The sequence below is a fragment of the Thunnus maccoyii genome, chromosome 23 (genome assembly GCF_910596095.1).
Source record: "Thunnus maccoyii chromosome 23, fThuMac1.1, whole genome shotgun sequence".
NCBI lineage: Eukaryota > Metazoa > Chordata > Actinopteri > Scombriformes > Scombridae > Thunnus > Thunnus maccoyii.
In genome coordinates, this window is record NC_056555.1 from 21,655,657 (window position 1) to 21,680,121 (window position 24,465).

A 24,465-nucleotide genomic window follows, 5' to 3' on the forward strand; every position below is an offset into this window, starting at 1 on the left:
ACTAGTGGCCAAAAAATCAGTTGTTGCAGGTTTAACATTTACTGGTGCAGCATCAAAATCAATATTAATAAAAGGCTCATTTCAAATCAGTACATGCATAACCTCCATGTTTTTCTGTCCTTGTTGTAGGACACAGCAGGAGAACCTTTATACAAACTGTTCAAAGCTTTGAAGCATCAGGTGGAGAAGGGCCCGGTGGACGCCAAGATGAAGAAAGCCAAATACACACTGAACGACACGGGACTGCTGGGAGACGACGTCGAGTACTCTGTACTGGTTAGTAAATACACACAACTTCAGCGTAGAGGTTAAACAAGGTGCATTTATAAAGACTTTAGAAGATTTATTTGGATTATTTTTGTTAGTTTTTTTGCTCTTTTTTCAGTATTTAAAAATCGTTTGATGCCAAAAACATTGCCTGTCTGTCATGTTTACCCCGCCGTCACATCTGTGCTGTCAAGATTAGTGTGTGACTGACGAGTGTGTGTTTGTCCCGTCAGACTCTGCAGGTGTTGGTGCACGGGGAGGGACCCGACGTGACTCCAGTCAAAGTGTTGAACTGTGACACCATCTCTCAGGTGAGTCGGTTTTCTTTCAAATGTTTCAGAACATTTTCTCATTTTGGGTCTCAGGTAACCTTTTAATACATGTTGTCATCTATATATGAAGAGATTGCTGCACCAATTAAGTCCATTTAAGTCGTTTGGAAGCACCAGTCAGTTTCATCAGATAGTGATTTAGTTTATAAAGTTGATCAAATTATAATTCTGCCATGAGACTGGTTTTAAATCAGACAGCTGGAGGTCAGAACAAGTAAATAATCAGCTGTTACTGGATATACTGGCGATGTTGTAAAGTGAAGTTTTAGGTTTCGGGTTTGCAAATGTAAAATAAATAAAAATTTTCGTCTCTCCAGGTAAAAGAGAAGATCATCGATCAAGTCTACAGGAATCTGCCGTACTCGCAAAGGCCGAAGGTAGAGAGTGTCGCTCTGGGTAAGAAACACACACACACACACACACACACACACACACACACACACACACACACACACACACACACCATTAAACATACACATATATTTAAAAAACTCGAACAGAGTTTATCATGTCAGACAGGAAAAAGTTTGCACCCTCTTCTTGTGTGAATGTGATTTAGAGTTTGTCGCCCCGTAGAGGTCAGTGGAGGAACTACAGAGGTTAAATGAAAAGGTCGTCTGGTTGAGTCAAATGTCTCGTACTTCTACTTAGTTATTCTTTAAATAGATATTACAGATGACAGGATGTAAAGGCGTCTGTACGCTGCGTGATTCTGAACTGATGGAGACAAAAGTTTACAATCGTGGTGAAATCTTTGGTGCCTCATTGTATTAATAAGCATGTTGTCATAGAAATCTTGAGCTCATCAATTCAGGAACTCCAGGAGATATGGATGTTCAAAGTGCCGGTGTAGACCCAGTGAAACGCCACAGCAACATCACTATAAGATTGTTTTTAGCGCTGTCAACCAGGAAGAAGACAGCTGCTTGTCTAAGGAGCATTTCACACATGATATATATATATATGAAAAAAGGAGCATTTTTATATATGACACATATATGAAAATTTCTTCACACATATCTGTTTTTTAGAAGGTCTAGTTGTTAATGGGCGGGATGTGGTCGCCTTGGTTTCAGAGCCAGTTCACAATCCAAATGATGCACTTTTATATAACAGTATGAAATAACTGATATAAGGATGAAAACCAGTTTAGCTCACAGTTAAAACTTTACATCCTCGTCTCCTGATAGTCACCTCACAGAGTTACTGTATTTATGTAAAGTTTTATGTTTATATTACAGTGATTTAACTTATTTACTGTTACTTAAAATATCTTACATGTGTTGGTATGAACAGTAGATGTCTTGGATGTTTTGTTTTTCAATAAAAAAGAAGAAGAGTAGGGTATAGTCGTCTTTCTTTCATGATTCCTGTCTCATTCGTCTGCAGAGTGGCGTCCGGGCTCCACCGGTCAGATCCTGTCCGACCTCGACCTGACCTCCCAGAAAGAAGGACGCTGGAAGAGACTCAACACTTTGGCTCATTACAATGTAAGTTCAGTCTGTTGTGTGTGTGTGTACTAGAATATATTTGCATGATTTACAGTTAAATAAATCTCCTTATTTATCTTCTACTGGCTCTTTATGCAGCCCCTCAGTTCAGCCTCTGTCTGAAACAGGCCGTTTTAGCTCCTGTCTCTTTAAGGCCCCGCCTCCTGATGATCCCACTCTGCTCTGATTGGTCAGCTTCCTCTGGCCCTGGAGGCTACGTAAACAAACAATAACTTCACTTCTTTTCCTTTTTCTTTACTCAAAATATAAACTTCTCAAATACATCAAACCTGAATCAAGTCAAGAAATATGAGAGTGAACAACATGTGGAACAACCGTAGACTACGTAACAAACGGCCGTTAGTGGGCATGTGTGAACAATCTGATGTCATCACGAGGAGGAAGTAGAGGTAACCTTGCAAACGTTCAGAGCAGGTTGAAGCCCTGAGTTTTGACTTGCAGGGAGCATCTTTACATACGTTCATGTTAAGTTTTGGAGCTTTGACCATGTTTAACATCTGACTTTATAACAGTATATAAATGAGCATGATATGTCCCCTTTAAGTGCGTAAGGGTCATCTGATATGATCCAATACTGTCTGTATAGAAGAGTATATATCACTTTATTTAACACGTTTCAGCCTTTGTCAGCAGTCACTGGAGAGCAGCAGGAGACGGAGGTTTACGGTCCTGCTTCACAGTTTGGATGTTTTTAATCATCCTCGTCTCTGTGTGTGGAGCTCAGACCTTTTCTGCGGCGCTGAAACAACCCGAACCCGAAATGTCGAGCCACATGAGACTCGTCCTCACCACGCCGCATGAAAAACCAACAGACACTAAAACAGTCCTTCAGTCGCCCCACTGACATTTAAAGAAAAAGATTTATCGAGAAACCTGCTCGGACACAAAGTCCTCCTCCATGTCTGTGGGAATCAAACGCTGTCTCTAAGTCACTGATGTCAACGATTTCTTGTCTTCCAGGTTCGGGATAATGCCACGTTGGTTCTGTCCAGAGTTTTACACACACAGTCGTTCCACCAGCACCAAGACAGCTATGAAGAGAGTATGTATACACACACACACACACACACACACACACACACACACACGTATACTCAGGTTCTGTATTAAAATATACTTTTAATGTTCTTATACTCCAGTTTTTTCCATTTTAAGAGGTCAAATCCTTTTCCTGCACTACATTCATCTAATTATTGTAGTTACTGATTATTTGCAGCTTCTGACTGTACATTAAACACAAGATGAGCTCATAAAATATTAATGTTGTCAGGTAAAACTCTTGTATATAAAAATTTTAAATAAACTCTAAAAAACAGCCTCGTTTCAGCTTAAAAACCAAAATTTATTTTTCGGAATTACTGAAAAGGTGAAAATCCTCCAATATTGTGTTTGATGGCAGGTGATAAAACAATAAAATTTTCATTATAAATAATTCAGAGGAAAATAATTTAAACAAAATCTAAAAATTCTCAACTTAAAGTTCTTTCATCTCATCTGAAATCTTATAACGATAATTCTGCAACTGACAAGATAACATAATAATACTTTACCTCATTAAACAGACAGAAAAACTCTCTGCTAATACTTATTTTAACTTGAACAACATGTAAAAGGTTCTTCTTGCACAGTGTTTTGGTGAGGCTCAGATTTTCACCTAAATAAACACATTTTTCTGAATGGATCAGAAAGTTTTAAACTAATTTTGTTCTCAGATTTTATGTTCTCTCTATTCGTGCTGTCAGAAGGAAACAGGACCACAGTTTTTCAGTATTAAATTCCTTTATTTGTCTAAATAAAGATATAGAATTAAAGTAGGCGTGAGCATAAGCTGTATTCACAGAGCCTTAATTCTGCTAAGCTAATGTAGCAAGCTAGTTAAATAGCAAAGTCCTGCATTACCTGGTTAAAACAACCAAAGAGCAAATGGAAAAATGTCCAAGCATCAGAGAGGAGAGAACACTGAATCTGTCAGAAAGAAAAAGACAGAGAAATACTGCAAATGAAAGTATGAAACCCTGCGAGCTGCAGGGGCAGGGGTGAAGATGGATGGTAAAACAGGGATCCCATAAAGAAAAAAAAGTTTGGTTTAAACAACCCGTGTTTCTCTTTCTCTGTCAGAAAACGCCCTGCTGGAGGACGACAACACTTTCCACCTGGTGAGACCGGCAGACGAAATCGACGAGGGGAAGTCGAAGAGAGGCAGCATGAAGGACAAGGCGATGACCAAAGCCATCACTGAGATCTATCTGACCAGGCTGCTGTCTGTCAAGGTACAACAGTGTGTGTGTGTGTGTGTGTGTGTGTGTGTGTGTGTGTGTGTGTGTGTGTGTGTGTGTGTGTGTGTGTGTGTGTGTGTGTGTGTGTGTGTGTGTGTGTGTGTGTGTGTGTGGGGTCTGGTGTAATGATGGTGGCACTAAGAAAAAAGGCATTTTCAACATATTTCTCCCTTTTTCGAAGGATGAATCTGCTCAACAAGTTTCATGCCAATCATGAGAAAAGCTGTTAGTTTTTTTAGATATTTTGTTTACAGATGAAAAGAGAAAAAACAACTGTGGACAAACTGAGAAGATCAGAAATCAGAAACAGGTTTGTTGCCAAGATTACAATCAAAAAATAGAAGGTAAAAGGAAACACAGTCACCACAAAAGACAAACACAATTTAACCATATTAGTAAGTAAAAACAATGCTTTAAGTGAGTGAAAAGAGCTGTCAGTTTAAAAAATATCAGCAGGGAATGTGTGAATGTTCACATTATAAACAGCACATGTAATGATATAAAGAACTGTGTGAATGTGACGCAACACGTTGGATTCGGTGGATTCACAGATGTGCAGACGGTGATGTTTTTATAACGTGTGATGTCTGCGTGAGGGATAGAGTGTCAGCGGGGGTCGCGTGCCTCACTGATGACACCAGCTGTAGTCGAGAAGAAACTGTTCTTGTGGTGAGATGTTTCGGTCCCGACAGACCGCGGCCGCTCGCCAGAAGGGAGTGTTTCAAAACGTTTATGCGCAGGGTACGAGGGGTCAGCCAGGGTCCTGCAGGCGTGCAGGTCCTGGAGGGAGGGGGGATAATTCTGCTTCTTCTTTCATGCAAATCCGACTGAAATCATTTCATTTTTCTCCTCTTAGCATGTACTTTCGCTAATGGCCAAAACACACATTCCTTTTTGGCTGCTGCAGGTGCTGCGTGTTCCTCTGTGCAGTAAACAAATCGTTATTTTTTGCTGCTCGGTGACACATTGACAGAAGCTTTACGGAGGCCGCTGATCTTCTCAGTAATCGTCTTGTTTGTTTGCAGTGATTATACGTTTGTGTGGTAATATTGATGTTAAAATTATGTACTTTGCAAGTTTGGAGAGTTGACTTTCTTTTGACAGAAAATGAAGAAAGTTGATTTTAAGACCAACAGATCAGCTTACTGTGTTTGTTGTCTGACATAAAATCTTTTTGTTGTTGTGAAGAGAAACTATCAGGACAAAATAATCTGCACACTAACAAACATAAAATCTATTCACCTCTATCCTTCTGTCATAACATGATGAACGCTCGCAGTAATATTTCTCTGATCAATAATTGGTCATTCATAGTGTGTGTGTGTGTGTGTGTGTTGCAGGGCACTTTGCAGCAGTTCGTGGACGATTTCTTCCGTAGTGTCTTGTGCTCGAGTTCCGCCGTCCCTCCCGCCGTCAAATACTTCTTTGACTTCCTGGATGAACAGGCGCTGAGACACGACAACGTAGACGAGGAGACGCTCCACATCTGGAAGACTAACAGGTACAGCGGCGCACGCCACTTCAGCTCCGACGTCAGAAAGATACAGGAAGCGAGGTGGGGAGGGGGGCGGGATGTCAGACACGGGTTAACCCACCGACAAGCACTTCTGTCGGGAGTTTATTCGCACTTTCACCTTGAACAACATCAGCAGATCTGTCAGTTTCAATCAAATCACCACAAAATGATTATAAATTATTATATTTCTACCAGAGTGACACCTTTGTTTTATTGATAAGCATGAAAAAAATTAAACCCGATAAAAAAATCATGGAATTTTAACAATTCTCAATGGTTAGGGCTGCTATTAATTGCTTTCATTATGGATTATCTGTCAATAGTTTCTTGAATTGTTTAGTCTGTGTAATAGAAAGAAATTCAGAAATTCAGTTTTTTTGAGTTCATGTATTGTCAAGAAGAAGATCAGAAAATTCCCTGTACAGCATCTCAGAGATCAAGGTGACATCGACCAACCGACCAACAGTCAAAAACCCAAAGATATCCAGTTTATGATGATATGAAACAGAAAGAAGCAGCAAATCCTCACATTTAAGAAGCTGGAACCAGAAAATTTTTAGCATTTTTGCTTCATAAAAGACTAAACAATTAATCAGCTGACTGAGTGAGTGAGTAACCAGCTAAATGTTGCAGCTCTATTGACAGTACAAGGTGTAAAATTAGTGAAAAACACAAAAGCATCTGTGTGTGTGATCAGTATCCAGATAGCAAAAAAACAAAAACATTTTTTTAAGCACCAGCTATAAATGTGAGTTTAAAACTCTCCTCAGACTTCATACAGACCTCCTGGTGTCGATCATCCTGTCAGTAAAACGACTCTGACGGATTGATATGTGTCTCTTTAACTGATTCAGTGTCTTCCAGCTTCTCTTCAAAGCCTCTCTGAATCTCAGCTGGAGATAGGACCTGCAAAGAAAACCTGCTAAGAGAAATCATTATACTGCTTCTCAAGCTGTGTGTGTGTGTGTGTGTGTGTGTGTGTGTGTGTGTGTGTGTGTGTGTGTGTGTTATACCTCATCAACTAAACTAGTGTAATTATGTCCTCCTCACAGCTAAATCAGGCAGTCGGCCACATAAAAGCCTGATTTAATTGGCAGGCTGTTATCAGGACGGATAAATGATGACAGAGCAGAAAAGAAGAAGAAGAAGGGAGAAAATGGAGACAGATGGAGAGACACAGAGATTGCTCCTTTTTTTTTTTTTTTTTGCCTCCCCTCTAACTTCTTTCAAACTGGCCTTGAGCTCAGCCTGTCAATCAACCAGGAAGACACACACACACACAAACAAGTCGGACGATGAAATATTCATCGGTTGTAGTGAATTATTGACGAGGGTTATGGTCTGTGAGGGAAGAGACGGCACGAGGAGATGAAAGGGTGGAGGCAGGAGGGAAGCGAAGGGGAAAAAGTGTCAGCAGGTCCTTTAAAAAAAAAAAAAAAAAAAATCTGAAAAAGTTTAGAATTTAAAGCCTCAAAAAAAGAAGCATATTTTTGCAAACTGTTTAAACGTTTCATTAATTACTTTTGATAAGTCTTGATCTCTCTCTGTGCGTCCTCAGTTTGCCTCTGCGGTACTGGGTGAACATCCTGAGGAACCCCCACTTCATCTTCGACGTCCACGTGACGGAGGTGGTGGACGCGTCGCTGCACGTCATCGCTCAGACCTTCATGGACGCCTGCACCAAGACGGAGCACAAACTCAGCAGAGTCAGTTCACAGAATCCAAAATAGGCTAATAAAAAAAACTAATATTTATGTCCTCGGCGTCTTAAATCGAGGTGTGAGGAGAGAAGTTACATCGTTACGGTGTGAGCGAGGCTGAAATAGAGAGCTGAAGTTATTGAGATCGTATATAAGCATGCACAACAACAGGTACAATTTAAAACATGCAACACAGAGGCTCATAATACAAGACATGCACAACAATAAAATGAAGGATATTCATGTTAATAGAACTAAATAAGAATGTGCTGCATTGTTAAGACGCCAACTGAAACATGCAAAGCAGAAGCACATAAATCAGTCTGCAGTAGCAAGATAGCAGGTAAGAGCAGACAGAAATGGAAGTTCAGCACAGAAAGACTGAGGACAGTAAGGTGTAATTGAGTTTTAAGTGCTGACAGAGCTGAGTAATAATTAACTATTTCCTTAAATGAGCTCTAAATGAACCGTTTGTGTCCAGTTCGCTAATAGCTGCTGGGATGAATTACAGAGCAGCTTTAACAGAGAACGCAGACTGTCTGAGCAGGATAATGCATTCTCTTCTCCTCTCGCTGCATATCTTTATAAACCAATATGCATTTGTTGTTATGATGACAAACTGTCTGTGCGGAGGAGAAGTGGAGTCATATACACTCACCGGCCACTTTATTAGGAACACATGTGCAATCTAATGCAATCCAATACAACAGCGCTGCTATAAATTCTACTTTTACGAAGCTTTCAGTTTTTTGTTGACATTGTCAGAAAGGTGATAATTCTACTTTATGTTTATATTTAATCATGTTTTCCCAACTCAGGAAGAACTATATTATAATTGGACACAAAAATGAGCCCCAAAAAATATGCAAGGAGTGAAGTTGAGCCAATAATCCTTGTTTATAATAACCAAACAAACAATCACGTTTACACAACGTTCACACTGTGATGGATAAATCTGACGGTGTTGTGTTCACGTGTAAATATTTCTGAAAAGTTGCACATTTCACACTGAACGCCACAATAAAAGAATGTTTTTCTCCTCTTTTGCTTGACAAACAACAGAATTATTAATTACTTCCATCATCACGATCGCTTTTTGCTGTTTTGTTTGTTTCAATAAAGCCAAAAACATCATCATCAGCATTCAAATTTGGAGGTTTTGGGAGCTACTTAAGCAAAATGAGAGTGTATGTTTAAGTAAAAAAAGCTCTTACTGCTTTACTGGCACGCAGGATGTCAGTGCAGCAGACGAGGAGGCAGGCTGATGGAGAGAGTGGCTGCGGCACAAGAGTTAATTACAGCACTTAATCACCAAATAAACCCCTGGACTGTTCAAACATCACAGACTGATGATAATTAACGGAGCAGGAGGATCCAAGGGAGGATTCTTCTTCTCTGTAAAACATCCTAACTTGACACAGAACAAAGTTTTGCTTTTTTTGCTGATTAAGATGATTTTAAGAAGCTTTGAAAATACCAAAAAATCTTTAATCTGTTGTTTTTTTTCTCTCTCTCTTGCTGTAGGAGTCACCCAGCAACAAGCTGCTCTATGCAAAAGAGATTTCAACGTACAAGAAGATGGTGGACGAGTGAGTTTGTTACACTAAATACACAAAAAATGAACAAATGTGTGTGTGTAATTGCATTTGGGACTGTTTTTTTGGAGATTCATCAGTCAGAGAAGTTTGCATTTTACAGCAAAAAGTCCAATTTATAAGAAAATGTGTTAAAGTTTGTGACAGCAACATGTTAATAATGATAAAGTAGTGGCAAACATTTTCATTTCAGTGTCAAAGACATATTTAATAAGTTAAAAATATCTGTCAATCTATTGTAACATCTAAAAAATTTGATCATTTTGAGATGTTTTGACTTTTTTGAAACAAAGACTGCATGTTTGTTCTCTTCAGTTACTACAAGGGCATCAGACAGATGGTTTCAGTCAGTGACCAGGACATGAATACACATCTCGCTGAGGTTTCCAGGGTATGAACCACCGTCTGTCTGTGTGTGATGTAACTTTTACTGTACTGTTGTTGAACGTGTACAAATGCGTGGGAACTACACTATAAGGTTTAAGGGACTCCAAAGGATGAAACTATGGATAGAATTTAAATGGTTCAATTTATAGTGCTTAATTATAGACAATCAAGAAATAATGTAAAGTCTGTGTTAAAACAACAGTCAGAAACCCAAATGAACATTTGAACATGTTTTTCTTGCTGTAATCATTCCTGTAAGTGATGGGAGACAAAATCCACAGTCCTCCTTCTGTGCAAAAAATGTATTTAAAAGTTTATCTGAAGCTAATATGAAGCTTCAGCGTCCAAATGAGTCAAATCAAGTAGATATCTTTCAACATTACAGTCTTTTTAGTGCCAAAGTTCCTCTTTTTGTTACTATACTTCCACCGCAGCTCAACAGGGAAACACAAAGAGGGAATTTTGTACTAGAAGGACTGGAAGCTGGTAAATGGACTGTACTTGTATAGCGCCTTTCTAGTCTTCTGACCACTCAAAGCGCTTTTACACTACGAATCACATTCACCCGAATCGCATTCATACGCTGAATCCATATGCAACCTGCCCATCAGAGGATATCTAATCATTCAAGAATCAGCAATTCGAGGTTAAGTATCTTGACCAAGGACACATCGACATGCAGACCGGAGGAGCCGGGAATCGAACCGCCGATCTTCCGATTAATGGACGACCCGCTCTACCTCCTGAGCCACAGCCACACACAGATATCCACTTTGTTTGGCTCATTTGGACGGCTGAAGCTTCATATTAGCTTTACATAAACTTTTAAATGCATTTTTCACTAAATGACTGTGTGGACACACTGTGGATTTTGGCCTCCATCACTTCCATTGAAAGCACATTTGAAGGATCTTTTAATATCCAGTATGAACAGGAGGAATGATTACAGCGAGGAAAACCTCTTTCACTGTTCATATGGACACCTGGCTGCTGTTTTAAGACGGACTTGAAAAATCGTCCTTTAAGGTTTAGCTTTACACTGAAAAAAATCCTCTTTATACTTAATGAAATGTTGTCAGTTTTGTCCAAAATAAATGTTTATGTTTACCTGCCAAGAGCTGGTGAGCTAAACACAGAATTAGTCCTACACAGAATAATTAATTTTACCAGCTGCTTTATCTTTAAATTACTTTAGTGTTTAATTATGTGTATAATCAGGTATTGCCTGAATGTATGTTTCAGGTGTAAATATGATCAGGTCCATTGTGGATATTTTGCCAATTGAATTTCTTTGTTTATGTTTTATGATTAAAATCTGATACACAGCCAGTACAGATGAATTTCTCTTTAATGTGAACAAAGTTTGCTTTTTTTTCAACCTTCTAATAGAAATAAAACTATCAATCATACATTTTAGCAATATTTTAAAACGTTTCTGTAAAATCCCTTGATTTCTGCCTTCTTCTTTTTCTTCTGCAGCAACACACAGACAAATTGAACACCCAGGTGGCCTTACATCAGCTCTATCAGTATGCCAGCAAGTACTATGATGTGGTGAGACATGTCTTTCCAGTTTCAAACATAATTTTGTTCAGTGAAATTTCTAGAGGGGAATCTGAGATATGAAAAATAAATGCAATGATACTTATGGATTGAGTTTCTGTCAGTGGTATACTTTCTTTATTTCATCATAATAACTTAACAGAAGCAAAAGCAAAAGATGTTCCATTGAGTTTCCAGTATACAAATGCAATTTTACCTCTTTTACCAACATATATATATAGGTGTTTGTTTTTTGTTTTTTGGTATCATCAACCTGATAAATATGATGCATTTTTTTATTGATTAGCCAACAGATAGTTATTGTAAAACAAACACTGTAAAATCTTAACTTGAAATGATTCTTGTTCATCACAATCTGATTTAACACATGAGCATGAAGGTGTCAGTTTTCAACAAGAGTTTCAGTGTCCAAGGACTTAAAAAGCAATTAGCAACTACAGTAGATTGCACCAAATGCTTGATATTTAGCCTGGTTGTACTTACTCAGAGGATTTTTCACTTCACTAAAAAGAGTAAAACTGTTCATTTTTTAAATTTTAATTATAAATTTGAGTTATCCAGTGAGATGAAAATATAAGTGTGATGAAAGTGAATATCAGCTTTAGGCAAACTGTCTGATCTAATCTGTGTTAGAATTTTAAAACCGAGTCAAAAAACAGTCACTTTCAAATCAGGCATTTTGTACAAAAGAAATATGGTCCTCTTGAGTCCAAAACTAACCAAAAGCAGATTATATTGATCATTTTCAGCATAACTGAATCTATAAATCCAACCCCCACTGTGGACACTGTGTATCTTTTATTTGTTGAAACGAATTGTTCTGTCTGCTGAAAACTAATAAGTTGTTTATTAAATCAGTCAAACTTTAGTAAAAAAGTATGGAAAATTTAAATTTTTATTGTTGTTTCCTGCAGATCATCCAGTCGCTGGACGAGGACCCAGCAGCCCAGAATAAACAGCTCACCCTCCGCCTCCAACAGATCGCTGCTGCCCTGGAGAACAAAGTCACCGACCTTTGACCTCTGTCCTCATGGAGGAGGTCAGGGGGAGGAGCTAACGGCTACTAAAACACAAGATGACGTTTTCCATTTAAGGACTCAAAGGAGGACGAGCTTGCGGACTCTACCGAATGTTTGACGGACTGAAGTGGGAGGGGCTAGTGGAGACACAGGAAGCTGTTGACCATATAAGGACTGAAGGGGGAGGAGTTATGGGACTAGCGAGTGGAGATTTTTGGACAAATGAAGTGTTAAAATAAGCCCAGAGTGGCGGAAACTGAAGCGCTCATACCTTCTACGTTTGAATGGCGTATTTCCACTTGGCATCCCAAAACAAATACCAAGGAGGGATTCAAAATGGCGTGTAACATGGGAGATATCACTCTGTAAAATCAAAGGGTTATTTTTTTAATGGCTGTTCAGTTTGTGTACTCGGACCTAGCTGGACGATGTTTATCTGTGTTTGGCCTCTGCTTCACCACAAAGTTTAATTTTACCATGTACGGACTGAGAAAGAAAGTGCCACGCAAGGAATGAAGATTGAAGATTTTTGGATAATTGAAGAATTTACGTGAAGTAGTGAGACATTACCAAATATTTCCTTTTTGTCACTTGGATTGGAAGAACAGCAGCTTCAGGACGCTTTGTGACCACTTTTCTTTTCTCGTGTTAAAGCAAAGTCTATTAACTGTGAGGTGATTTTGCACCTTTTGCTGATCTGAGGTCAGTTTTTCTGTTTCTGTGCTCAATGGTAACGAGGGAATCTGATCTCAAGTCAGCAACAGAGAATGGGTTCATTCTAAAGCTGCTTGGAAGAACTTTTACCTTTTTAAGTGAGCTAAAATTAAAATAATCAACCAATGAAAACCCACTATGGTACACACCACTGGCCAATCAGGGGTCTTGGTTTTGTCAATTCAGAGTGAATTCAGGGTACGATGAGTTTTGAGTTTTCTCCCAAAATCAAATAGCAACACAAACTTTTCTTGTATCATGGCGAGATGTTTCCATGCGCTGCAGTTATGTGTTTCTATGCTGATGACATTGTGCTGTTAACTCAAATCACAGCTGAGTAAGATCACTCTGTTGAGTCTATGGTTCAATCTAGTATTATTCTTTGTATGCAGGCTGTAAACAGAGCCTTTTCATTCACATATACATGATGATTTATCTTTTTAATGGACTGATTAGTGCCACTTGTTTTCTTTTGTAAAGTGTTAATCAGGGTGGTCCATCGTGTCATATCCTGTATGTGTGTGAGCGAACATGCAGTTTAATAGTTATCAACACCACTCTGGACCAGCTTGTTTTTACTTCCTGTGGAAAATCATGACTGCCTAATCATGTGCTCTAAACAGCCAAACATTTTTATTTTACAGTGTGATTTGTTTTTATAATTTGTGTAATTGGACAACTTTTGCAATATTCCTTCTACGTAGTGCAGCATAGTAAATTGAATTTTTTTTTTTTTTTCTATTTTGCTCTGTTTAACTGCACACATGAGAGGAAATGAGTTAAGTGTCTTCTGAAGACAGAGTATCCATGGATCCTTCAAAAAGGCTTAAAATAAATCAAAAGTTAAGGTGTTAAAATGTGTTAAATTCAGTTTTTAAAGGTCTTTTTCTTCCATCTCGTCACCCCTGTGCAATATGCATCTTATCAGCTTTACAAGACACATTTTACTTTATTTCACCTGGATAATTCATTCAGTATTAATACTGTTTTCTAAGAACACACAAACAAACTGAACGTCCCGAAGCAGTTAATATCCTGGTGTCCTCCTTATTCTGCACAAAAATATTAAAACGCACCTGCACATTGCTATCTCATTCCCAGTTTTTGTAATTCTACACGGATATGACAATGTTTTGATCAAAAAATTATCTAATTTTTCACATAAAAACATTTTTTGTACTTTTTTGCAGATTATTGTTACCAAGCTTCTGCCTTATTTTGCCCCTTGAATGGTAAGAAATGTTAATGAGACTTCTTTATAAGAAATAGACTGGTTTATTTTTGTTGAGATTTGTTTTTGGCTTGCTGAAACTTGCACAAACCTTGTCAGAGACCGGCAGGAAAAAAGCAAAATGCAAAAAAAAATTAAATGCATCATCCAGCTAAAGGAAAGTCAAAAACATTTCCAAAACTTAAAAGAACTAATTTTTTCAACAACTATTTTTCGAAAATCCACACAGCAGAGTGACAAAAATATGTTTATGTCAACTGTTAGAGAAATATTGGAGAAAAACATTTTACATAAACTACATGATTAATTATATGATCAACCACTCAAACAAGTGATATTTGGACCAAGTTTTAAAAAGATCTGCAGCAGTCTTTGGGTTTGTTAAGTGCTGTTACACCACAGAAGTATAAATGTACTCATTTACTTCTCTTACACTACATATTAATCATTGTCACCGTTGTATATATGTGCATCATTCTTTGCCTTCTGAGCCCAGACGACGTGCTTTATGTAGTGCTTGAGTTAGCATCAAAGATGAAATATGCAGTTTGTAAGTTGGATGATGAGCTGCTTGACTACTGGGAAAGAGAGGTTTTGTCTTTATGTTGTAAGGGTTTTTTCATTGAAGTTATTGATTCCTCTTAGGTGTCAAATCTTACAAACTGCATCTTTGAATTCTGAAGCAATACGACCTTCAGGCTGGTGCTGTATCTTTGTACTCATCTCTTGAATTCCTTAAACTGTGGATGGAAAAACTGCAAGGTTTTGATCAGAATTTGGCACCGCAAGACCTCCAGATACATCTGACAAAGACTGAATCCTGCATCTTAGTGTTTTTTTGGGGGTTTTTTTTTAACTTCTCAAGTTTCTCCTGGGCATTTCTCTCTCAGAAATGTATTTATGAAAGCCACTTTGGTGCCAAATGACTTCAAGAATCTGTTATGTGTGTTATTTCCCAAGCATGGACTGTCATTTAAATTGTGTGTCTGACGAGTGTAGACAGAAATAAGGGGAACAAATTATTGTGTATTTAATAATCTGGTGGTACTTTTATAAAAAAAAGATTGAAATGTGAAACATTTTTTGGAGGTTTTCGGTGCTGGTACTGATATTAAGATGTCAGAGGGCCTTTCACAGAATTCAGTGTGTCACCAGCTTTTTTAGATGTTTAAATACATTTCACATTGTGTTGCTGACATAAGAGCTCAATCACGCTACAAATATACTTTATAAATTGTAAAATATGAGACATCTGATTCATGTAAACTCACATTAAGAACAATATTTTACTCAATTTATCCCTTAAAAATACGTCTCTATCTCTATTTACCTTCCAACACTAGCTTCTTTCTGCCTTCTCTTTGCCACCAGCGAGTGCCTTAAAGAGGAGAAGTGAAAGTAGAATTGGAAGGAAAAGAAGCCAAAAAAAAAAAAAGGTGATGAAGCACATACAGGTTTATGGCTGGTTTACTGCATGTTTGTTGTGGAAGTTTTTACAATTGCTTCTCTTAACTGGAAGATCACAATGGAAAGCAGGTGCTGTTAGAAAGGTATTTTAAAGAGGGGGAAGTTGTCAAGAGGTTTTAATGGAATGTACAAAAAGAAATTTAGTCTGTCACACTATCACACTATACATCACCCATACAATAGGTTTAATGTCGATGATACGGATCTGTAGAGTTCAAAAAACCATTTACACAGATGAAGTGCAGGTAGATAGAGTTAGATAGAAACTTTATTGATCCCGAGGGAAATTTAGGCATCCAGCAGCTTATACGACACATACAAAACACCAGTGCACACAAGAATAAACAATAAAAACACAGCAGTGAAGTGAAGACACCAGAACTACTACCGAGAGCCATCACTATAGATAGAGTATGTGCAAATGTAAGGTGATTTACAGTTCAAGAATAATAATTACTGTAAATAATGTTAAATACAAACTGGAGATAAATATATAAATGAATACAAATTGTGCTTAACGCTCACATAGCCGGTAACCGACAGTCCTGCTGCCTAATGACAGAATATAATGACGGACGAAATCAGGTCCATGAAGGGATACGTCCCGTCTCTAAGCTAACCTCTTTTACGCTAGCCTCTGTAACTCAGTGGGTTTATTTTTACACAAAGAGTTTATTTCATCTGTCTTTCTGAAAACCTGAAAAATGGTTTTGGATAGTAACATTTCCATTTCAATAAGCAACATTACTTTGTTCCCCTCATATTCCTGTATGCCACATTTATATCATGTTGACGTTGGTGCAATTACTACTTTCCAACTTGAAAATACCATTCAAGTCAACATCCAAGATGAATTTACAACAGGAACTGATTTCTCTGAAATATTCAACTGTGTGCTAAATGATGCCTACAAAAATGGAGACTTCACGTCCACTAAAGTCAATTTTCAAGGTATTTAAAACCACATTTAAAAGAATACTTAGACATTTTGGGAATTTTTAGCTATTTCACTTTCTTGCCAAGAGTTTGACAAACTAGGAGACGATTAGCTATAGCTTAGCTTAAAGACTGGAGGCAGGGGGGAAAGGCTAGCATAACTAATGCATGTCTTAAGTTCAAAAATAGGCCTACAAAGAAGTGTGAAGTTCACTAATTAACATTTTGTACTTCTTTGTTTGATGTTAATATGCTAAACTAAGCTAAATCACCTCCTGGCCAGTAGCTTAGCTCACTTAACCTACTACTTACAGATGTTTCAGTGGTATCAATCGTCTAAATATTAGTAAAGAAAGCAAATAAGTTTCCCAAAATGTCGAACTATAATGAACAAATTGAGCTACATTGTCAATGCATGGTATTTTTAACCCTCACACGACCAACTATGCAATCACACAAACATCTTGAGCGTTAGCAAGTGATAATCAGCAATCTTTTCAATTTCTGCCATCCTTCCCACATAATGTGTACATGGCATTAGCTACTGGCGCTAAAGCCTCATGTGAGCTGTAAGAGTTGAGTCACAGTAGTAAGTAAAGATACAAATATGGACAGAAAACTCCACGTGCCAAAATGAAGAATTATGGAGAAACAAATGCTTTTTGAGGAAACCCACTGTGTTACAGATGCTAGTGGAACAAAGGCTAGCAAGGACAGTTAGCGAGATTTTGTCCCTCTATGAGTGAATGCAATATACAAGATGGCAGATCGTTTCTGCCTGAATTGATCTGCACAATTGTGTTTGCAACCGAATTCATGTTGCTGCATGCTTCAACATTTCACGCCCACAAATGCAGTTAGTGTACTCTTAAATAACCTAAAGGAAAGGACTTTGAGGAAAGATTTCACCGAGAACTTTGTCAGTATTGTCCATTGTTGGAAAGTAACCAAGTACATTACTCAAGTACTATGCTTAAGTATAGTTTTTAGGTACTTGTACTTGGGTATTTTCATTTTATGCTACTTTGTACTTCTACTCCACTACAATTCAGAGGGAAGTATTGTACTTTCTACTCCACTAGCTTTATTTGACAGCTGAAGTTACCTTTCATATAAACTCATAAAATACAAAAAAAATGTCAGAGATTAAACCATTAGTTCCTAAACATTTTGGCTTGTGACCTCTGTGTGTAGTTGTGGCTGTCATGTTACAGATGTTTGAGTTGTTAGCTGTCTGAGGCCCAGTGAGGTAAAACTTACCAATATTTCATTAAAAAAAGCAATGTTTTGAGAAAAATGAATCAAACTTTGTGAGGAAGAACTTTGTTTTTCTTCTTTCCCAGACCTGGCTGCTATCAGTCACAGTCACAGGGGCAGATTTCCTACAGAACGAGTACTTTTACTTTTAATACTTAAAGTAAATTTAGCTATTTAGCTTTATAACACTTCTGTACTTTTTTTAGGATCTTATATGCAGGAATTTTACTTGTAATGGAGTAATTGTACATTGTGGTATTGCTACTTTTACTTAAGCAAAAGATCAGAGTACTTCTTCCACCACTGGTGTTGTTGATATTGTGAATCATGAATAGAGGAAAATTTCTTTGGTGCAAAACTGTTGATTCCTCAGTCAGATGTTATCCCCATATATATCCCCACGCTTCAAAACAGCTACTGTAAGTGAATGTGTGAATGTGGCTGTCATGCTAAATACTTCAAACTGCGTATATGATCTTTAGTTGAGTGGTTTCCAGAGGTACAAGAGAATAAAATATCATTAATGTGTTCATGACTGGATGAAGGACCAGCACAGGGAACTGAGCCTTCACTGTAGATTTATTTGTCCGCTGATTGAGGTTCTGTGTGTTTTTATGTTGTAAAACTGAAGCATATTTGAAATATTGTTTTATTACAGCACAAGAAAAGTACAGTTTTGGGAGGTTTTGAATGTTACACAGAAAAATGCCCTCCGGTACTGATGTTTGTACCAACATCACAAAGGTTATTATATCATTGTATAACAGTTTGTACATCAAAACTTTCCCATTGTTTATTCTTGTAACATCATTGTCGGAAACAATGGTTTGGATGGACTGGACCAAGTGTAGACTTTGAAATGGACAGAATCAGCACTACCAGTAACCAACTGGTCTTAACTGGTCTGGACTGGACTGAAGCCCAAATCGGTGACTCTTCTAAGGAAGTGGAGAAGTGGGCGGAAAAATCCAGATCTGGGAATTCCAAATATCCAATAAAAGATGTTTATATGAACAAAAAGGTATTTTTAAATTTATTTGTCTGTTTCTTTTCTCCTCCATCGCAGTGAATCACGGTTACGATGTCAAGTCCACAATCTCAGTTCACTGTTGTCAAAATCACTGAAATAATATATTGTTTTATGATATAATACAATTTTATATCTATTGTAACAGCACTTAAAATCCCGTCTAGATTAAAACAGCTAAATTTGGTGTAAAATAAGTTACAGATAATTGTTGTTTTGACAGCATTCAACAGCTCCTGACACCACATTATTATATAACCTAAAACATTTTTACTTTTCTACAACGTCTAGCTTGGTTATAACTTTGAAATCTACATGTCTTTTATCGTGCAAAGCGTAAGGAATGCGACTGGATCGGTGTACGTTTTTGCATTGAGGTGTATCTTATAACACTGATGTATCTAAAAGTTTAATGTTTAATCCTGCTGATCAACACTCTCTGCTAAAGTTACAGCCAGAATAACTTGATATGTCAAGTTTGTTTGTCTTTCTGCCCCCTAGTGGTCAGATATTTTTAAATACAGCTTTAATTTGAGATTTATTAAAGGGTTATGAGAGTTATGTTTACATTCAGTGTTACTCACCAAAATGCATTCTTTCTAAAAGTTTAATGTTTAATCCAAGCAGCAACCTCTGGGTTGCTGTAAAATGAAGCCAATGCGGAAGTGCCAAAAACTGCAGTTCCTTGAATGGCCACTTAAGGCTCCAAAAGCGAGTCAATCCCCATAGACCCCCATGTTAAAATTCCCAACTTTACAGCAGAAATAAACAGCCTGGTACAAAAAACAGTTTTGGTCTCTAAAGCTAATTTCCCCTTTCATGACAACTGTACGGGGGTGATTTTTTTTTTATAACTCACCCGTTTAAATTTTATTAAGCCGTAAAGTTATGCATAATGAAGGACATGGCTGCTTTGAGTGACAGGTCCGCCAGCCACTAGGTGGCTTGTTTTAGTCATTCGGCCCGCCTCTTTGCCCATTTTTGATTGGCTGGGAGTTAGCAGCATCACGCACTGCCAAGATGGCGATGGCCGGAGCGGCTCGCTTTGAGCTTCAAAACCGCTCTTCAAAAACCAACGGGTGACGTCACGGTAACTACGTCCATATTTTTATACAATCTATGGTTTAATCCTGCTGATCAACACTCTTTGCTAAAGTTACAGCCAGAATAACTTGATATGTCAAGTTTGTTTGTCTTTCTGCCCCCTAGTGGTCAGATATTTTTTAATACCAGCTTTAATTTGAGATGTATTAAAGGGTTTTGAGAGTTATGTTTACATTCAGTGTTACTCACCAAAATGCATCGTGTGTATCCTTTCTCCTGAAAACACAACTTTTCCGAACATATTTTAGAAAACACATTTTACAACATTTAAGAAAACAACAAAAAGAAAAACACGAGGACGTAACAGAAAAACTTTTTCATATTCTGTCTCTCACTCTATACTATCTCTCAACATAGTGTATGTAAGGTATTAACGTATGATCGACAATTACTGATTATGTCATGTATGAACTAACTAATAGAATTATCCTCCAAAAACTATTTTTTGTTCTTTTATTCTTTTAAAACCTAAAATCTAAATCTGGAACTTAAATTAGAAGCCTAAATGTCTTCTGAACTAACCAAAACATCAATTTTTGGCTTTAAATTCTGTTTAAAGTTGCAACAATGGAAATCTGCGTGTGTGAACGACAGCTGTGAGGACATCCAGTCACACTGAGAGAGAAAGAGCTTCGGTGGAATAATCAGATTTGAGTATCCGTGTGCCACCTCATTTATTCAAGTATTAGAGGAAGTCCTGTCTGGTTTTTTTCAAAGCAGAAAACTGTTAAACTGACAAAAACACTGATACACTTCAGCAGCCCGAGGCAAGGACACGCAGCATCCACCGAGCTTTACTCAGCCAGGAGCCTGCTGTTTATGATTCATAGACACTGATTATTCAAGGATATCTGCTCACACGTTTGAAAGATATTCAGCTTTGCAAAACAGCAAATTCAAATTCATAGGTGGTAATTGGTTTCTCTGTAAGCAAAAAATGTTTTATTGATGAAGATTTGTTTTGTTTTGAATGACAATTTTTCCTCCTTTGTGTTTTGAATCAGTTTAAGTTTAGAGATGCTGGAAATGAAGGTTTCTGTCTGGAAAACTTAAACTGACCACATCTGTGTTTTTCTGCACTGAACAGATGATTTTATCACACGTAGTAACACTGAGAATGAGTTGTTCTTTGCAGGACTTCAACTTGACTAACATGAGTTGATATTTCAGCAGAGTTTGGTATTAGTATTTGTACTATTTGCACTTATTTCTGTTTGCATTTTTACTACTTTGGCCTTAAAGTTGTTTATTAGAGGAATGCTGAGTAAGAGCATAAATGATATTTAAAGTAAACTGTGTATTTAAGTTGATAGATCTTGTTTTTACTACAGTATGTTTAGACTAAACTGTTATAATACTTATTACATCTGGTATTTCTGTCCTCTTACTCTGATTTTCAGGTGGTTATTGGTGCAGTATGTAGAGATAAATATATGACAACACTGCCTCTTTGTGTTGTTAATGAGGAACTACAGCTTTAAAAAGCCACAACTCAAACATCCTCTGTTGTTGTTTTCTGTCCTGTTTGTTGGTTTTTCTTTGTCTGGCTCTTCATTTGTCTCAGATTCATTACATCCTTCTTTTATAACAACAATAACTTTACAAGCTGAGCACTTTCTGGCTGCTGCATTCAGGTAAAGTTGCAGGCTGTGAAGACAACAGTGTGGAGCTGTAAATCAGTGAAATTGGACAAAGCTGCTGCCTCACTGCAGCTTATAAACAGGTTTTACTTCCCAGATTACAGTAAAAAATAAATACATTTAAAAAACACATGTAAATCTTGAGACATGTCAGAATATAAAGATTCTCTATATAACATCAAAACAGTTAAATCAGCTTCATCAAGACCATGTAGATGTGGTTTGATCAGGTTTGATTGACAGTAATGGGATAATATTAGCAAACCACGTCATAACTGTCATCAGATTTTGATTCAAATATCACAAAACTTGGATTGTTGCACAAAAAATTTTAAAAAATGATTGAGAAAATATGTTCTCAGAGGCTTTAAGAAAATGGAAGTTGCTTTTGTTTTGTCTTAAAAGTGTCAAACTACTTTCAAACTCATCCCAAAATGACAGAAAGTCTGCTGTTCGTATCAAAATGACAACACCTTCCTGTCAGGTAACACGGCCCAAGATCAGTTTACACAGCCCACAAACCTGTACATTAAGAAACATGCAAATAAACCAAGATTAGACAAAATTTATAGTGTAACACAAGTGACCAATATGAAAACAAGCAACATATGACAGAGCAAAAGAACTAGACTCAAACAAACCAAAACAAAAAGAGAGAAAAAAGGCAAAACAGCTGCAACAATAACAACAGAAACGACGAAAGAGCAAACAAGCAAACAAACAAAAAAGGCATAATGTTTGGCTTAGATTTTCTTATTGTAGCACGCATGTGTTTAGGTAGGTGTGTGTGTGTATGAAAGATATAGAGGGGAGAGAGAGGGGGATAAAAGGGGGATATAATAAATAATAATAAATAAATAACATAGCCTCAATGCTCTTAGAGGGCATCTCTGGTTGGGCTCCAAAGACAAAGAGGCGCCGGGGCGGATCAGGGGAGAATTTTCTGTATTTATTTTTGTTTTTCCCTTCCTTTTAATATTTGTTTGTCTGCTTGTTCTATCCTTTTTTTATTCTTAATTTTAGCTCTTTTCTCCTCTTCCTCGCTTTCTTTGCTCTCGCCTGCTTTAAGCCCATCATCAGGCCCGTAGGAGGCGGCTGGCCTGTTGATGGTCCGATGTCCTTCAGAACAGCCCCCCACCGCTACAGGAGGGGTCTGTTCAGCCGGGTCTGAGACGGAAGATTTAGAGAAGGTTAAGAGAAAAAACAATGTCTTAATGCAAGAAAAAACAAAAGCATCAGCATCATGACCAACAAATTAAGACCCTGTATGTTTAATAATAATGTAATAACAGTAACTTTATGTGTGAAACAAGTTACAAAATGCTTTACAAAAGACATAAAACCAACAGATATATAGTGCAATAAATAATTAAGATTAAAATAAAGAGAAACTCAACCAACTGTCTTTTTTAAAAACAATTATCTAGATATTATTATTATTATATCCTGACCTGTTCATCTGTTTTGTTTTAAAGCTCCAAAATCATGTTTACATCCTCTACCTTACAGAGAGTTGAAACTGTGTTTAATGGGGGGAAAAAAACCCTCAAAATGTGGCCAGAAGTTATTTTCACTTCCTGCTGGAAGTGGCGAGAACAATCAGTTATATTCTGAGAGTCGCTTTGCTTTACCCTGCGATTGAGGGGACTGTAGCCGAGGGGGGCAAGTGTGCGTGTGTGTAGGTGGCATGAGTCATTTTAAGGAGAGGAAGGAGGCCGGTGAACAATTTAAAAAGTAAGTCTGAGACGTAACAGAGGAACAGATCGTTTTCTTTTAGTGATGCTGGTTCTTCACCTTCAGCTGTCAGATGGAAACACAAAGTCTGTTATTATCATCCAATTCAATTTAAAAAAATCATGTTAATTGCCCTGGAGGGGGCACTATAGCAACTAAGAGATCTTTTTTGAGTCCAGGGGAATATAACAAAATCTTTAATTAATCTTATCACAGGAAGCAGGTTTTTAGGATAGTAAATGTCAGTCGATCAGTTGGACCACCACTTAGGTAAAGTCACAAACATCTTTTCTTTGGAAACGTGCCAGAAAACAGACATTTTATAGACAAAACGACTAATCAATTAATCTGAAAAATATCCAGCAGATTAATCAATACTAGTATTAGTTTAGTATAAGTATTATGAGTAAAAGTACATAAGTGTTATGAGCTTGATGTAGTTAAAGTATTGCAGTAAAAGTACATAAGTATTATGAGCTTGATGTAGTTAAAGTATTGCAGTAAAAGTACATAAGTATTATGAGCTTGATGTAGTTAAAGTATTGCAGTAAAAGTAGTGGTTTGGTCCCTCTGACTGATATATTATTATATATGACATCATTAGATTATTAATAGTGAAGCATCAGTGTTAGAGCAGCATGTTACTGTTGTAGCTGCTGGAGGTGGAGCTAGTTTACACTACTTTATATACAGTTAGCTAGTTTAGTCCAGTGGTTCCCAACCTAGGGGTCAGGCCCCTCCAAAGGGTCAGCAGATAAATCTGAGGGGTCGTGAGATGATTAATGGGAGAGGAAAGAAGAAAAAACAAAGTTCTGATACACAAATCTGTTTTCAGTTTTTGGACTTTTTCTCTAATCTTTGATTTTTGCTGAAATATTGGATCATTTGAACATTTATTGAAATGAAAGCATGTGAGAAGTTTAGAGGGAAAAATCACTATTTGGTGGAGCTGTTAACAACTCATAGACATGTGAAATGTGACCCCGACTACACACTGCTTTTTGTAAGACGTCAAAAGACAAAAAGGTTGGAAACCACTGGTTTCATCTTTAACAATGTGTTGTATTTTAAAAGCTTGTTATATTATCCATTGTGTCAAATCTTCATCTGAAAAGTAACTAAAGCTGTCAAATAAATGTAGTGGAGTAGAAAGTACAATATTTCCCTCTGAAATGTAGAAAGTAGCATC

General features: G+C 37.4%; 1 protein-coding gene across 3 annotated transcripts in view; it reads left to right on the top strand.

Annotated features, from left to right (window-relative positions):
- Window positions 1-17,100, top strand: part of LOC121891148 (plexin-B2-like) — a 211,650-nt gene extending 194,550 nt beyond the window's left edge. For all 3 annotated transcript variants that reach the window (XM_042403917.1, XM_042403916.1, XM_042403918.1), the window contains 12 exons: window positions 130-276; window positions 501-578; window positions 917-995; window positions 1,989-2,089; window positions 3,071-3,152; window positions 4,229-4,380; window positions 5,727-5,887; window positions 7,461-7,608; window positions 9,127-9,191; window positions 9,513-9,588; window positions 11,064-11,138; window positions 12,062-17,100. In XM_042403917.1, the coding sequence (XP_042259851.1) occupies window positions 130-276; window positions 501-578; window positions 917-995; window positions 1,989-2,089; window positions 3,071-3,152; window positions 4,229-4,380; window positions 5,727-5,887; window positions 7,461-7,608; window positions 9,127-9,191; window positions 9,513-9,588; window positions 11,064-11,138; window positions 12,062-12,166 (1,269 nt within the window). In that variant the 3' untranslated portion in view covers window positions 12,167-17,100. The remainder of the gene's footprint in view (window positions 1-129; window positions 277-500; window positions 579-916; window positions 996-1,988; window positions 2,090-3,070; window positions 3,153-4,228; window positions 4,381-5,726; window positions 5,888-7,460; window positions 7,609-9,126; window positions 9,192-9,512; window positions 9,589-11,063; window positions 11,139-12,061) is intronic.
- The last annotated feature ends 7,365 nt before the right edge of the window (window positions 17,101-24,465 follow it).